The sequence below is a fragment of the Harmonia axyridis genome, chromosome 5, assembly GCF_914767665.1.
Source record: "Harmonia axyridis chromosome 5, icHarAxyr1.1, whole genome shotgun sequence".
In the NCBI taxonomy this organism is placed as follows: domain Eukaryota; kingdom Metazoa; phylum Arthropoda; class Insecta; order Coleoptera; family Coccinellidae; genus Harmonia; species Harmonia axyridis.
Window position 1 is genome coordinate 1,517,389 of NC_059505.1, and position 14,732 is coordinate 1,532,120.

A 14,732-nucleotide genomic window follows, 5' to 3' on the forward strand; every position below is an offset into this window, starting at 1 on the left:
TGGTCCGTACTTCTTCAAAAACCATGATGGCCAGAACGTTACAATGGTGATCGGTATAGAGCCATGATTACTAACTTTTTCATTCCTGAATTGAACAACCATGATGTCCAGGAGCTGTGGTTCCAACAAGACGGTGCAACATGTCACACAGGTCGTGCCACAATCGATTTATTGAAAGACACGTTTGGTGACCGCCTAATTTCACGTTTTGGACCTGTGAATTGGCCTCCAAGATCTTGTGGTTTAACACCGCTAGACTACTTTCTGTGGGGCTATGTAAAGTCGTTGGTCTATGCGGATAAGCTACAAACCCTTGACCATTTGGAAGACAACATTCGCCGTGTTTTTGTCGTTATAAGGCCACAAATGTTGGAAAAAGTCATCGAAAATTGGACGTCCAGATTGGACTACATCCGAGCCAGCTGTGGCGGTCATATGCCAGAAATCATATTTAAAATGTAATGCCACAAGATTATCTTGCGGATAAATAAAATTCATGTCAATCGAATAATCCATCGTTGTTTTATTGCAATTTAAAGTTCTATAGCTCTAAAAAAAACACCCTTTAGCTAATGGTGCATTTCACAAAACTGATCCATCAATCAACTGATTGGTTCTACAGGGTTTTACAATCAGAGGTTTATTTTGAATGAAATGCTTTCTGGACAGCTGCCACTTTTGAAGCTGTCAGCTTTTGACATTTGACAAGTAAAAACAACGTCATTACTAAAAATGTAACGCTTCACGCTTCAACAACGCATTGAAATTTTTAAAATTCTCTACAAAAATTCTGAGAATTTTGTAGTTTCAGTTTGCAAAACTAAAGCACTTTTGGGTTGTCGTGAAGCACCTTCTCGCAAGGCAATAGTAAAACTAGTGGAAAAATTTGAGATGTTGGGACAATTGAGTGATATGCAGAAATATTTCCTGGACATGTCATTTCTCCAAGAGGTGACACATTTGGCCACCAAGATCTTATGATTCAACACCATTAAACTTTTTTCTTTGGGACCACTTAAAACATAAGGTATATGCCTATTTTGAAAAAATGAAATGAAAACATCGAATTCGATTAACAAATGGAATGATATATCAGCAACATCGTCTATTGATGACAGCAAGTATTTCTTTGGTTGATACCAAAATATCATTAGATATATGATGTCTTTCTATACCTTAAGTGACTTGTGAATATCTTACATTTAGGAAATATGATTTTATCGCCAGTCCCCACTTGCTTGTCATAAGTGAAACCTTGACATTGCTGTCTACATTTCTGTTGAAATGCCATAGCTTCCATCCCATATTTTCCAAAATCCACGCAAATCGATTGTGGAGTTTTGTGACAGCAATCTATAATTTGTGGACATGGTGGTGGTGGAGGATTATATGCCGTTGGAAGACTGAAATAACTTACAGTTAAAACTTTCAATGTATGCAAAACTACACTTGAGAATTACCACGTTTGGGGACAACAATAGTTTGGCTGGGAAAAATTGAAGACCACACCTCCAGGGACACCTTGTTTCTGAGCCTGAAGTGGACATGACCAAATTTGGGGTTGATTGGTATAGCAAGCAGGAGGTTGATTACCGTAAAAACAAGAATTGTTGCAGAGCTGGTTTGAAGCTATAGCTGTTGTCATACTATCGCAGACCTTTCTGTTCTGTTCTTGGGATATCATAACTGGCTGGCCTGCTATCATACTTGGAGCTGCAATGTTTCTTCATTAAGCATTTTTTTCACCTTAAATCCTTCATGATTATCGAACTGAACTCACAAAAAACGCATCTGTTTTCGTCGAAAATGTTAAGTTGAGTAGAAATAAATGGACGCTGATTCATGATAAATTTTGGATGAAGATAAGGCCGAAATTGGTGGTTTTTGACGCTTAGATGAAATGGTTAATCAGTGAAAACATAGAATTTAATATGTGACAGACAAATTGGAAATAAAACTTCTTGTTTGATGGTTTTGGTCTCTAGTTGACGAGAATTCATCTTGGATGAATTAAGTTGGTAATTATTTTACCTTCTTGTCAATTGATAGTTCAATATTGGACAAATTCGAGATAGTCTTGAATTTTTTGCTCAACTCTAGGATAAAATACATATTGATTTTTTCTTTGAAAAATATCTTGTCTTCAAGAAAATGCCTCATATATAATTAAAGCAATGTTGCCTCTTTTCTATGAAAAGTTTTCCCAAATTTTGTATTACAAAATACAATTATATTTTCAGAAAAATCAATGGTTGGTCTTGTTGAAAATATATGTCTTTCAATTCAGGCCATAAAAAATCATTAATGATAGCTTCATTGCCAATATCGATGAGGAATCAATAAACCTGGATTTTCTACAACACTTCGTGCCACTGCAACAATATACTCAGTTGTTCTTGAGCGACGCACACTGTTTCGCTTCTTCACATCACTAACTTGTCTCAACAACTCAGATTTTTCACTAATGCCGGCCGAGAAAGTCCTTCACGACAATCAAAAAACGCCTTAGTGACTGCAAAGTTTTCACCATTTTTGTAATGAATTTTGACAATTTCAATGCATTGCTGAAGCTTTATCTAGGGATTCACGGCTTGGCTTGATATTCCAGCTACTTGGCTCAAGCTCAAGCTCAAGTAGCTTGATCTTGGCTTGAAATCAAGTCAAGTAGTAGTTTTTGAATGTCAAGTCAAATATTTATTTATTAATTACTTGACTTAACTTGAGTTTGTGCCAAGTAGCTTGAATATCAAGCCAAGCCGTGAATCCCTACTTGTATCGTTCCATTTTTAGTAATGCCGTAGTTTTCACTTGTCGAATGTCGAAAAATTCCATCTTCAAAAGTGGCAGCTGCCTAAATAGCGGGATTTTCAATATGAAACACTTAAAGTTATCCTCATTTTTGACATGATTCGATTAATTCCATTGTTTATTCAGTTTTCTATTCAGAATAAGATTTTATTTTAAATGTGGCTACTGTAATATTGTTTATACGATTCATGTTTATGTCACAAGAAACTATTATTATCATTATTATTTTTGGAAAACCATATATCATTCCCAAAATTCCTTATATTCTCTTCAAAGACCCTTCGCCAATGAAAAATCCAATCATCAGATTCTTTTTTTTAACAAATTACAGAAAACAGTGGCTTGAAGAAGTGCCTTATTGAAGAAATGGGGTTTTTCGTTTTTGACATATTCTTTGTAATCCACAATAAGAACTTAATAAAGGTATACAAAATGTTTTCATATTACTTTAATATTGCATTTATTTCTCCACAAACATACAAATTCGAAATTTGTGTGAACCTACATGTTCAATTCAAACTCTTCTCTCTAATACCCTGCTATCAAAGTCTATGCAAAGAACAGTTTTGCCATCGCTAAACAGCAGTCCTCTTGCCTTCCAAACACCTGTTGGGACCGGCATGAACTTGAATATTTCGTTGTTGAAAGGACAATTAATTTGGTAAGTATCCTAAAAATCAGTTTCCAAAATAAATATTACAATCAAATGGATTAATTCAAAAAACCTTTCATTATTTTCATTATCATTTCATTTTCATTCAATTTAAGTATAATAATAAAGAGTATTTATAAGACACAATTATAATTCATTCGAAATCTTATAATTCTTGAAATTTTTGAATCTTCGCAAAAGATAATTCATTTCAAATAATATTTTTTTTTTGTTCGTCGAAAACATGGTTACTCTAACTTTCAATCCTTTTATTTTTCATTTAATTTCAATGCGTTTTAAACTAATATTTGTACTAAACATGCTTCAATTAAGATGTCTAAACCACATTTATCTTTAAACTCATTTTTTCGATTTCACATATTTTGGCAGAATTATTCAGCAGAATAATTCAGGGATGATTTTCGAAATTTTCAAAAACAGTTATTGGAACCAACCTCATAGAATTTTACAAGCAAGTACCAAGTTTCAATTCGATGGAATAATATAAGTATTTTGCTAAGTTTAGAAAAAATTGTGATGGCTACAATTTCAAAATTATTCCTCGAATCAACGAACAGAACCAGTTCATTCAGACCTCAATCTTTCAAAATTTCAAGTCTTTTTACTCTGCTCTTCATGTTATGACGAAATAACTCTATAGTAGATACAGTTAAATTTTTTGTGAAAATATTCAATGAAATCTCACAGGTTTCATAGGGCAATCCAAATCGGGCTTTATATTTTGAGTGAAAGGACTCCATAGCTGATCTTTCATGGGTATTTTCTCACAAACTTTTCGTACTTTCAGATCTTTCACATAATATTCACAAGTATTCTGTGATCCAGTCAAGTCGCATTTCCAAAGATCGATGGTTCCCTGATGAAGAACAATAATGATTTTTTTTAATTTTTCTCATTGTTTCCTTCTTACATCAATCTTTCCACCAATGGTCTCTTTGATTTCCATAGTCAATTCCAAACTACGATTGTTATAGTTACTTCCCAGTTTTCTTCCTCTCGTCAATTGAATCGGTAGATCTTTATAATTAGAACATGACTCAAATCTCATTATTTCAAAGGTCTTTTGTGTCTGAAAATAAGAAAGTTCTATATTTGGAAGTAAAGTGCATTGAATAGGAATTCCCATATGGACTAATTATTTTCGAAAGAACGAAATTCAGACTTGGTTTGCTTTATGGTGGAATCGCTTATCAAAAGTTTAGAGCATAAGGAAATAAGCATCTCAAAAATGTGTAATTTTATTGAATATCGGTGAGTTAAAAGCATACAATTCATTAATAAGGAATCAGGAATCCAAATCTGTTGAATAATTATCCAAAAAGAGTTTTATTTTGATATTAACAAAAAAACGAGTATATTTTAAGAGGAATTGATTTATTTTATTATGAAGAAAAAGGTATCAACGATGGAAAACGATATAATCCAAATTCGCACATTTGCTACTGTATGTCCTGGATAATTCCATCATTTTCATAGACCTTATCTTTCATGTGGCTCCTAAGAAAAAAGTCTGATGGTGTTAAATCACAATATCTCGTTGGTCAATTGTAATCAGCTCAGGTAACTTTTCTTGCAAAATTGTTTCGTTGGAAATATACAAGGTTTACCAAAAAAGTATCAATGGAAACACATTTTTCTTTCAATTCAACCTGTTTTTGATTGAATTCTTTGATTGAATGTAGCTCTAATGTAGCGAATCGAAAATTCAGCGCTTAACCATAAAAGAGTCGCGTCAATGGTGGAACACCCTGTATAAAGTCCCTTCTCTGCACGGGTTTTTCTTACAGCCCATTATGAAATCTTCTTGCGCTAACAAAAAAAGTCACTTTATAATCTTGCTTATCAAATGACTTTTTTACTTGTCAATACTTGAAAATAATCAGGTTTTGTTAGACCGTCAACAACACTCAGGATTAGATTAAACTAAAATAACTCACCCTAGAAAATATTCGCGGCAGTAAACTCATGTATGCTGTTATTAAAAATATTTTAAAATCCATTCTGATTGAGGTGAATTCAAACAATTAATATTTTGTATACGAAAACCATTAGCAGTATGAAAAATATTTGCGAATATGTTATTGTCACTTCATACAAAGCTGGTCCATGAAATATTCAAATATAATTAACGCAATTTATAATCCATTATGTATGTTCATACTACTCTTTGTCGTGTTTTTCATATAGTTCTTCATCCTGCAACGAAGATTGTTATCTCCAGTAATTTTTTTCACATTTGACGTTATTCATTTGATTTTAAATCGAAATTATTTCTGCAAAATGTTATTGATTTGTCAGCCTTTGAGTATTTCCCAATGTTAAAGGAGTTGCAGTGTAAATTGGCAGCCTAAGAAAATAAATATACCTAGTCATATTATGAAGAAAAATGGAAATGAAAAAAATTGTACTTCACATTCATGTGAATTCCAGGTTTATCAATTAACTGAATACGAAGAATACAAGGTAAAATGTAGATAATTATTTTTGATTAAGTTTTTGTCACGAGTTTGAAAGTTTGTGGTCAATTAAAATGTAAATTGTTTCATTTCAAAGTGAAAAAGTTTCTGTTTTCATTGAACATATCAGGAAATTGAGTTTTTTTTATTAATTATTTTTCCATATTCCGCTCAGGTGAAAAGTTATCAGCAGTTTATTCTTAATGAACATTGTTATTATTATTATATTTACTAATGGTTTCAGAGTAGGCTGAAATATACCTCCTGTCCTTTCGATGCTTACACCACTGAGATAACACAAAACTCAATCATTGTGAACATAGAAGTTCTATGAATTATATTATTCATTTGGATGAACAAATAAGGAGGTTGAATTTACTTTACAGTAGATCAAGTTTTGCATATTAATATAGGTAAACTCAGAGAAGGTGCACTTGCTCAAACGATTGTGCTCACGTTATAATCCAGCAAGCCAGCTTCTAATTTATCGTTTGCCTCAAAGTAAAATAATGATGAATACATTAAGTTTCATTGAGGAACAGAAGGAAAAATTATTTCAAGTAAAAATGACGTTTCTAATAAATGCATAAAATGATGACCATCAATTCGGATCACAGATTTTTTTATTCTCTTTGTTATGCCCCTATTTAGAACAATCATTTCTTGTCAATTGATGTAATGAAATACAGACAAAAAACATATGAAAGGAGGTTTCATTATTCTGTATCAAATGATAGAAAGCTAATGTTTTATGATTACTCTAGCAATCGTTGAAAAAATCTTTTTTCTCATGTCCCTCGTTAGGAAGTAAATTACCTATGACTTTGATTGTACACAAAAAAAAGTGCGTCAACGTTGCTTCAACTGTGTTTAAGACATTTTCTTGCTCATGGGTGAATCCCTAATTTGTAGAGCTTTTCACTGATTGTAACGGGTGTTTTTTTTCGAGGTATATAACTTTAAGTTGGCATTACTGTTCAAGATGGAGACCGATTTAACAGCTGTCAAGTGATTTATTCTTAGTTTGGTTTGGTAATTTATCACGAATAGACTCATGCCTGAACAACGCTTGCAAATAGTGCAATTTCATTTCGAAAATAATGGATCTGTGCGGAATACGTATCGCGCACTACGTCCATTTTATTTTGTTTAGCGATGAAGCGCACTTCTGGTTGAATGGCTACGTCAACAAACAAAACTGCCGCATTTGGAGTGAAGCTAATCCTCAAGTGTATGTCGAAACACCGTTACATCCAGAAAAACTGACTGTTTGGTGCGCTTTATGGGCTGGTGGAATCATTGGTCCGTACTTCTTCAAAAACGATGATGGCCAGAACGTTACAGTCAATGGTGATCGGTATAGAGCCATGATTACTAACTTTCATTCCTGAATTGGACATGATGTCCAGGAGCTGTGGTTCCAACAAGACGGCGCAAATTGTCACACAACTCGTGCCACAATCGATTTATTGAAAGACACGTTTGGTGACCGCGTAATTTCACGTTTTGGACTTGTGAATTGGCCTCCAAGATCTTGTGATTCAACACCGCTAGACTACTTTCTGTGGGGCTATGTAAAGTCATTGGTTTATGCGGATAAGCCACAAACCCTTGAGCATTTGGAAGACAACATTTGCCGTGTTATTGCCGATATACGGCCACAAATGTTGGAAAAAGTCATCGAAAATTGGACGTCCAGATTGGACTACATCCGAGCCAGCCGTGGCGGTCATATGCCAGAAATCATATTGAAATGTAATGCCACAAGATTATCTTGCGGATAAATAAAATTCATGTCAATCGAATAATCCATCGTTGTTTTATTGCAATTTAAAGTTCTATAGCTCTAAAAAAAAACACCCTTTATATTTGAAATCAGGGGAAAAAGAGCTAGTCAAATGTAGAAAAATATACAGGGTGTTCCATTCGAAAAAATGAAGTTGCAATCAATATGTGGCCCACTCTGCATATATTTCGTTTTGAGAAATCATTTTAAAAGACACTAGTAAATTTCGTGAAACTTTTGTAGAAAACATTTTTTTGTACCTCTTTGAGTAACAAAGTTAAAGGAGGGGTCAAATTATGGTGATAAACCCGGTACGTCGTCAAAAAGTTATCGCAACCTCTCAGTCAGACGAAACGACAGGCAAAAACCAGTAGGTATATCATATATACAGATAGATCGTGCGTCACCCAACGTTCAACTGGATCGTAGATCGTCGATACCTCCGCTTATAGCACCTGAGAATCCCGCAGCAAGGTTGTTCCGTTATTTGTTCCTCATCATCGACGGCGCGCGATCCGTTCGACTTGTCTGGTGGTATCCTGGTGATGCCCAGTTCGTTCGAAACCTCCGCGCTAGCATGAACTGACGCCGCGCTCCGTACAGTTTCTCTCCGTTCGAATTTACGCGAATTCAAAGTTCTACTAACCGACAACATGCCACCACAAAGCAACGTTACCCTTCACTGCTACAACAAGGAACCCCTTTTGCGCCAGCAGAGGACCATCAGTTTCACATGCGGAAGTAAGAAGAAGAAGAGCAAAGACGAAAAAGAAGAGAAGAAGAAGAATAAGATCAAGTGCGTTCTGGTCGGGGACGATGCTGTTGGGAAAACTTCCCTCATAGCCTCCTATAGTGCACACAGTTTTCCTTATGAATATGTTCCTACTGCGTACGATAAATATAACGGTAAGTTCAGAATTTTCAACTTTTTTGCGACTTTTACAAAAAACGTTCATAGTTGAAAATTCAAGGAAAAGTCACAAAGTAGTTTGGTACCATAGGCCTTATTATTTCTCACAGCATATTGTTGTATAACAGCATTTTTCTTCAATTTTAAAATTTGAAGAAATGCATGATGAAAAGTTTGGTTCAATACGCTCCAGAGCTGAGAAAATTTATCATCAAACGGTGAATAACTATCTCGAATTCGAATACAATTGATTTGAATTTATTATTTCTCACAGAAATAATAATTTTCTCTGAGAAACTTCAATGGGAACTTGAAACAATGAAGAGGATGAATATCTTCTTCGCCATTCTCTTTTACGTCACATTTAAGAATTGAGAGAAAGGCTAATTAAGATGAAACACGGAGGTTCTTAAATGAGTTCGGATATAAAAAAAGTGATGTTAATGTGAAAAAATATGAAGACTTCCTCGTTAAAAGATTTCACCTATTGTCGTTTACGATTGCATGCTGAATTGTTGAATGTCCTCGTTTACATTGTGAAAATTGCAAATTTCTTGTTTTCTCTGATTTTTTAAGGAATCAGCAGGATGTTGAGTACAAATATTTGATTCCGGTTCATCTTTTTCGATAAGAATCGTTCGAAGCATAAACATGTCTTTCGACATTTTTAAATTTATGATACAAGGTGTACCTTTATTTGAGATGAAAAGGAAAATGAGAGATTCCTCGGATAAATTTAAGGAAAAAAAGTCCTATAAACATAGACCCACAAATAGAAAAATCAAACTTTAACACCCTGTATCTCGTAAACAAAGCGTAAATGAGCTAATGTTTATAGGATTTTTTTCTCAAATTGATTCAGGGAATCGATCTTTTTCCTTTGTACCTGAAATTTAGGAACATCTGTATAATAGAAAATATACGCTTTTCGTTTCCAGATCTTCGATAGAAAATTTTAAGAACTATTATACACACTGATTGTACTGGATAGAGAATCAAATTATCTAATTCAAAATATATTTATGGGAAATTAATTTTCAAATTCATTACTCAAAAACGGTTTTCAAAAATACTTTCATCTACCGATCCACTTGTTGATTTCAGCTCAAATTTTATGGATCATTAAAAATAAACTGTATTCAAACATAGAACTGGTTTAATTATCAGTAAAACTTATGTGAAACTCGTTGTAAATCTACTTTATACTTTATACATGGAACAAGTAAACTCAAATTGGCATGACTGAATGCCTACACAGCTCTTTCTATTCAGAAATTTAAAAAAAAATTGAGAAAACGCTCTTTTCTCTTCAGAAGCTTCTGAGCGTTCAACATTCAAGTGATTATTGTACATACAGGAGAGTGTTCCTAAATTGGAGATAAAAACAAAAATGAGAGATTCTTTGGGTAATTTGAGGAAGAGAAAGTAAAGGGTGTTAGTGTTTAAATTTTTTCTCAAGTTTCTTCTCATAGCATCTACACTTCACAAGAAATTCAACTGAAATTTGTCATGATGTAGGTACTTGATATGCCAATTTCGATTGCAAATCTGCAGGATATTTTTTTATCTAGTAGTTTGAAAAATACATAAACAAACTTTGATCTTGTATTAAACTTTTTGATTTCTTGTTAATTCAAACAATCTTCTCGAAATCCTCAGGAAAATCCAAATTGTCATATAAATCCAGTTATTAAGCAATGATGACTAACATTATTTATTTGTTTCGGTGCTTATTATCCCGATCTGTAGCAATGATTCATATAATGATTCGAGAAAACTCACAACAAACATCACAAAAAAGTACACTACAAGAAACACCTTGTATCACGAAAACAAAGTGTTTGTGGGCCCATAACTATAGGGCTCTTTTTAATTATTCAAGGATTTTCTAAATTTCGTTATTGTATCTACACCTATGTCCAATTTTCGAGGTTTCTGAGGTTTTTTTGAATCAGTGAAAAAATAATAGATGAATGAAAATATAAGATGACGCATCGATAATTCGATTTATCAACTTTGAGGCGTGAGAATTCAAATATGAACAGAATGGAAGAATAATCATTGGACAGTTATTCAACATCGAGGAATCTAGAACGTTTTGCGGTTTGAATTTTGCAGTCGTTTCAAAGTTCAGTAGTTGTGTCTTATGAATCTCATTTCCCTACAAACTATGACTAACTCAAGCAGAAAAAAATCTTGGTTTGGCAATTTTTCAGAAGGCTAGTCAATTGTAGATATCGATCAGGTTTATTACACGCTTCGCTTGTTTATATGATTCAACATTTTCTGCTCTGAAAATTTTATGACTGAAATAATACGATCAAAAGTGGGAGTTGAAGGCGTCTAGATTGAGTAAAATCAAAATTGTCTGAGTTATGAAGATCAGGGCGAAAAAAGACCTCAAATTAGAAAAAACAATTTCTTTAAATATCCAAGGTGTCGATAAATTTAAGTAGATCCTTGAGTAGATTCTTGAGATTTTTACATTTATGAATGAGAGAGTGAAAAGATTATACTGTTTGTCTTCCAGATCAGAGAAATATAATTTTTTTTTCTCAAGTTGTACGGGATATGCAGCTGAGTCTTCAATTAACTAATTTTATCAAAATCTGATAAGGTGTAGGAACGTTGTGTCATCAAATAAGATTAATCCATTCGTTTGAGGATATTTTCGTCTAAACATTTCGAAATTAGCGAAATGATTGTACACAAACACAACTGGTTATCGAAATCTGTGATAAATTCGTAGAAATAATTACCTGATAATAATGATATATAGGTAATAGAGGCTGCCTTGAGGATGTATAAACAATACAAATTCCTGTTCCTTGGGAATATGACTAAAAACTAAAAATTGAATTAACCTGCGCCCATTTCTTGCGAAATATTAATCGAACAACTTCGTTAATAGGTTTGAATATTGAATAACAGAAATTCTTAATGATTCTCACTCGATTTTGAATGCCTACATACAATATTACGTGAAGTTTCCTTCAAGAAATTTATATTTCAGTTAAATGACATAACCATGAATAAACAAGTATTCTCATTACCATTTCTGTTAATCGGTAATTGATACCCTAAATACCGTTTACGATGCACCTGATGCAAATTTCTAGAAACAGTTTCTTCATTTCGAATTGAATATAAAATTATGTTGAATTTTCTTTTGTTTCCTAATCAAAATACTTATTAGTTCATCTCTACATTGATCAGAACTTCCTGTGACTTGTGAAAATGAAACACTTTGCAAATATAAGAATTCAGGTTTTATCGTAATCGTTTCACCATGAAATCTGACAACTCGTACCTATAATTATTATGCCGATAAGAAAAATTATATTTCTAACAGGTGTTTTTTTTTCGAGGTATATAACTTTAAGTTGGAATTACTGTTGAAGATGGCGACCGATTTAACAGCTGTCAAGTGATTTATTCTCAGTTTGGTTTGGCAATTCATCATGAATAGACTCAGGCCTGAACAACGCTTGCAAAGAGTGCAATTTTATTTCGAAAATAATGGTTCTGTGCGGAATACGTATCGCGCACTACGTCCATTTTATTTTGTTAAGCGATGAAGCGTAGTTCTGGTTGAATGGCTACGTCAACAAACAAAACTGCCGCATTTGGAGTGAAGCTCATCCTCAAGTGTATGTCGAAACACCGTTACATCCAGAAAAACTGACTGTTTGGTGCGCTTTATGGGCTGGTGGAATCGTTGGTCCGTACTTCTTGAAAAACGATGATGGCCAGAACGTAACAGTCAATGGTGATCGGTATAGAGCCATGATTACTAACTTTTTCATTCCTGAATTGAACAACCTTGATGTCCAGGAGCTGTGGTTCTAACAAGACGGCGCAACATGTCACACAGCTCGTAACACAATCGATTTATTGAAAGACACGTTTGGTGACCGCCTAAATTCACGTTTTGGACTTGTGAATTGGCCTCCAAGATCTTGTGATTTAACACCGCTAGACTACTTTCTGTGGGGCTATGTAAAGTCATCGGTCTATGCGGATAAGCCACAAACCCTTGACCATTTGGAAGACAACATTCGCCGTGTTATTGCCGATATACGGCCACAAATGTTGTAAAAAGTCATCGAAAATTGGACGTCCAGATTGGACTACATCCGAGCCAGCCGTGGCGGTCATATGCCAGAAATCATATTTAAAATGTAATGCAAGATTATCTTGCGGATAAATAAAATTCATGTCAATCGAATAATCCATCGTTGTTTTATTGCAATTTAAAGTTCTATAGCTCTAAAAAAAACACCCTTTACGTTGCTGGGGATCTAATAGCTTGAGTCTTATTTCAACAAATATTTAAGAGCCTTAAGACCTAAGTCTTTATACAAAATAAGGTTTAATGGTTTTTGGAATTCCCAATTCCCAAGATCGATGAGGAATAGACAAACCTGGGTTTTCATCAAAACTTCGGACTACAACAGCAATATTCTCAATTGTTCTAGAAAGACGCATACAATTCAGATTCTTCACATCACTAAATTGTTCCAACAGCTCAAATTTTTCCACCAGTTTCACTATTGCCGGCGAAGAAAGTGTTTCACTAAGACCCAAAAATGCTTCAGTTTGAATTTGCATCATTTCAATGCAATGTTGAAGCATGCTCCATTTTTAGTAATGGAGTAGTTTTTACTTGTCAAATGTCAAAAGATGACAGCTGCCCAGAAAGCGGGCTATTCAAAATGAAACCTCCCATTGGAAAACCTGATATATAACACTAGAGAACGTAACCGAGCTAAAGTTCAGTGAACCAAAAAGGAACTTTCGGATCATCTCTACAAATCAAGCCATGAATGAATCAATGCTGCCAGAACCAGCTCAAATCCCATTCACAAAATCAGAAGAAACATACGTCCGTTTCTTTCCATTTCGACATTTAATGTTCAACATGACAAACTACTAGAATGGAGGTAGTTTATTACACATGAGTCTAAAACGAGAGAAAGACTAAGACACTTCAATGTCTCTGCCGCGACCCAGAAGAGAAAGTTGATTCGTTTAATGCTCCCAGAGGAGAAAAATCTATAGATAGGCAATTACACATCGGTTATACTGCCCCAAGATGATTGTAAAACATCTAAGTGGGATGAGTGAGTGATAAAAAGGAAATAATGGAGTCGATGTTTCGAGATTAGAAGATGTAAAAACAGAGATACCGCGGTGCACCAGATAGAACAATGAACTGGAAAGGTTTAAGTTCAAACTTTCAGAGTTTGAACGCTTTAGTCCCATTAGGTACAATGATACAAAGTTTCTAATTCCAGCTCCCTGACATCATTCACACAAAAAAAATTTGCTACCTACCTGTATTGTTCATACGTATCAATTGAACGAACGTAAACTTCTAAAAGAGCTATAGAACATTAAATTGCAATAAAACAACGATGGATAATTCGATTGACATGAATTTTATTTATCCGCAAGATAATCTTGTGGCATAAATTTTAAATATGATTTCTGGCATATGACCGTCACGGCTGGCTCGGATGTAGTCCAATCTGGACGTCCAATTTTCGATGACTTTTTCCAACATTTGTAGCCGTATATCGGCAATAACACGGCGAATGTTGTCTTCCAAATGGTCAAGGGTTTGTGGCTTATTCGCATAGACCAATGACTTTACATAGCCCCACAGAAAGTAGTCTAGCGGTGTTAAATCACAAGATCTTGGAGGCCAATTCACAGGTCCAAAACGTGAAATTAAGCGGTCACCAAACGTGTCTTTCAATAAATCGATTGTGGTACGAGCTCTGTGACATTTTACGCCGTCTTGTTGGAACCACAGCTCCCGGATATCATGGTTGTTCAATTCAGGAATGAAAAAGTTAGTAATCATGGCTCTATACCGATCACCATTGACTGTGACGTTCTGGCCATCATCGTTTTTAAAAAAGTACGGACCAATGATTCCACCAGCCCATAAAGCGCACCAAACAGTCAGTTTTTCTGGATGTAACGGTGTTTCGACATACACTTGAGGATTAGATTCACTCCAAATGCGGCAGTTTTGTTTGTTGACGTAGCCATTCAACCAGAAGTGCGCTTCATCACTAAACAAAATGAAAT

The 14,732-nt window shown here is 34.4% G+C and overlaps 3 protein-coding genes across 5 annotated transcripts in view; 1 reads left to right on the top strand and 2 right to left on the bottom strand.

The window, feature by feature from the left end:
* The window catches only part of LOC123679652 (ionotropic receptor 75a-like), an 84,121-nt gene extending 82,017 nt beyond the window's left edge, over window positions 1-2,104 (bottom strand). Inside the window, exons 1-3 of one of the 3 annotated variants that reach the window (XM_045617042.1) lie at window positions 1,781-2,103; window positions 1,594-1,713; window positions 1,201-1,534 (exon numbers count right to left, since the gene is read on the bottom strand). In XM_045617042.1, the coding sequence (XP_045472998.1) occupies window positions 1,201-1,300 (100 nt within the window). In that variant the 5' untranslated portion in view covers window positions 1,301-1,534; window positions 1,594-1,713; window positions 1,781-2,103. Of the gene's footprint in view, window positions 1-1,200 lie in introns of all 3 variants that reach the window. The other 2 variants (XM_045617043.1, XM_045617046.1) reach the window with 2 other exon arrangements.
* A 1,215-nt stretch (window positions 2,105-3,319) lies between these two features.
* LOC123679661 lies at window positions 3,320-5,588 on the bottom strand. The gene is made up of 4 exons (XM_045617054.1): window positions 5,419-5,588; window positions 4,392-4,550; window positions 4,167-4,337; window positions 3,320-3,478 (listed from the first exon to the last, which is right to left on the bottom strand). Exons 1-4 carry the CDS (start codon window positions 5,479-5,481, stop codon window positions 3,323-3,325), a joined length of 549 nt encoding a protein of 182 aa, XP_045473010.1. The 5' UTR covers window positions 5,482-5,588; the 3' UTR covers window positions 3,320-3,322.
* A 2,584-nt stretch (window positions 5,589-8,172) lies between these two features.
* Window positions 8,173-14,732, top strand: part of LOC123679662 (cell division control protein 42 homolog) — a 45,960-nt gene continuing 39,400 nt past the window's right edge. Inside the window, exon 1 of the mRNA XM_045617055.1 lies at window positions 8,173-8,629. Coding sequence (XP_045473011.1) covers window positions 8,377-8,629 — 253 coding nt within the window. The 5' untranslated portion in view covers window positions 8,173-8,376. The remainder of the gene's footprint in view (window positions 8,630-14,732) is intronic.

What these genes read in the sequence shown, in the direction of transcription:
- LOC123679661 (XM_045617054.1), bottom strand. Translation starts at nt 5,481, where the DNA reads ATGGATTTTAAAATATTTTTAATAACAGCATACATGAGTTTACTGCCG. An exon ending in CCATTGGTGGAAAGATTGAT is followed by an intron (nt 4,338 to 4,391) that starts GTAAGAAGGAAA and finishes GTTCTTCATCAG; the next exon opens with GGAACCATCGATCTTTGGAA. An exon ending in TGGATTGCCCTATGAAACCT is followed by an intron (nt 3,479 to 4,166) that starts GTGAGATTTCAT and finishes ACTGATTTTTAG; the next exon opens with GATACTTACCAAATTAATTG.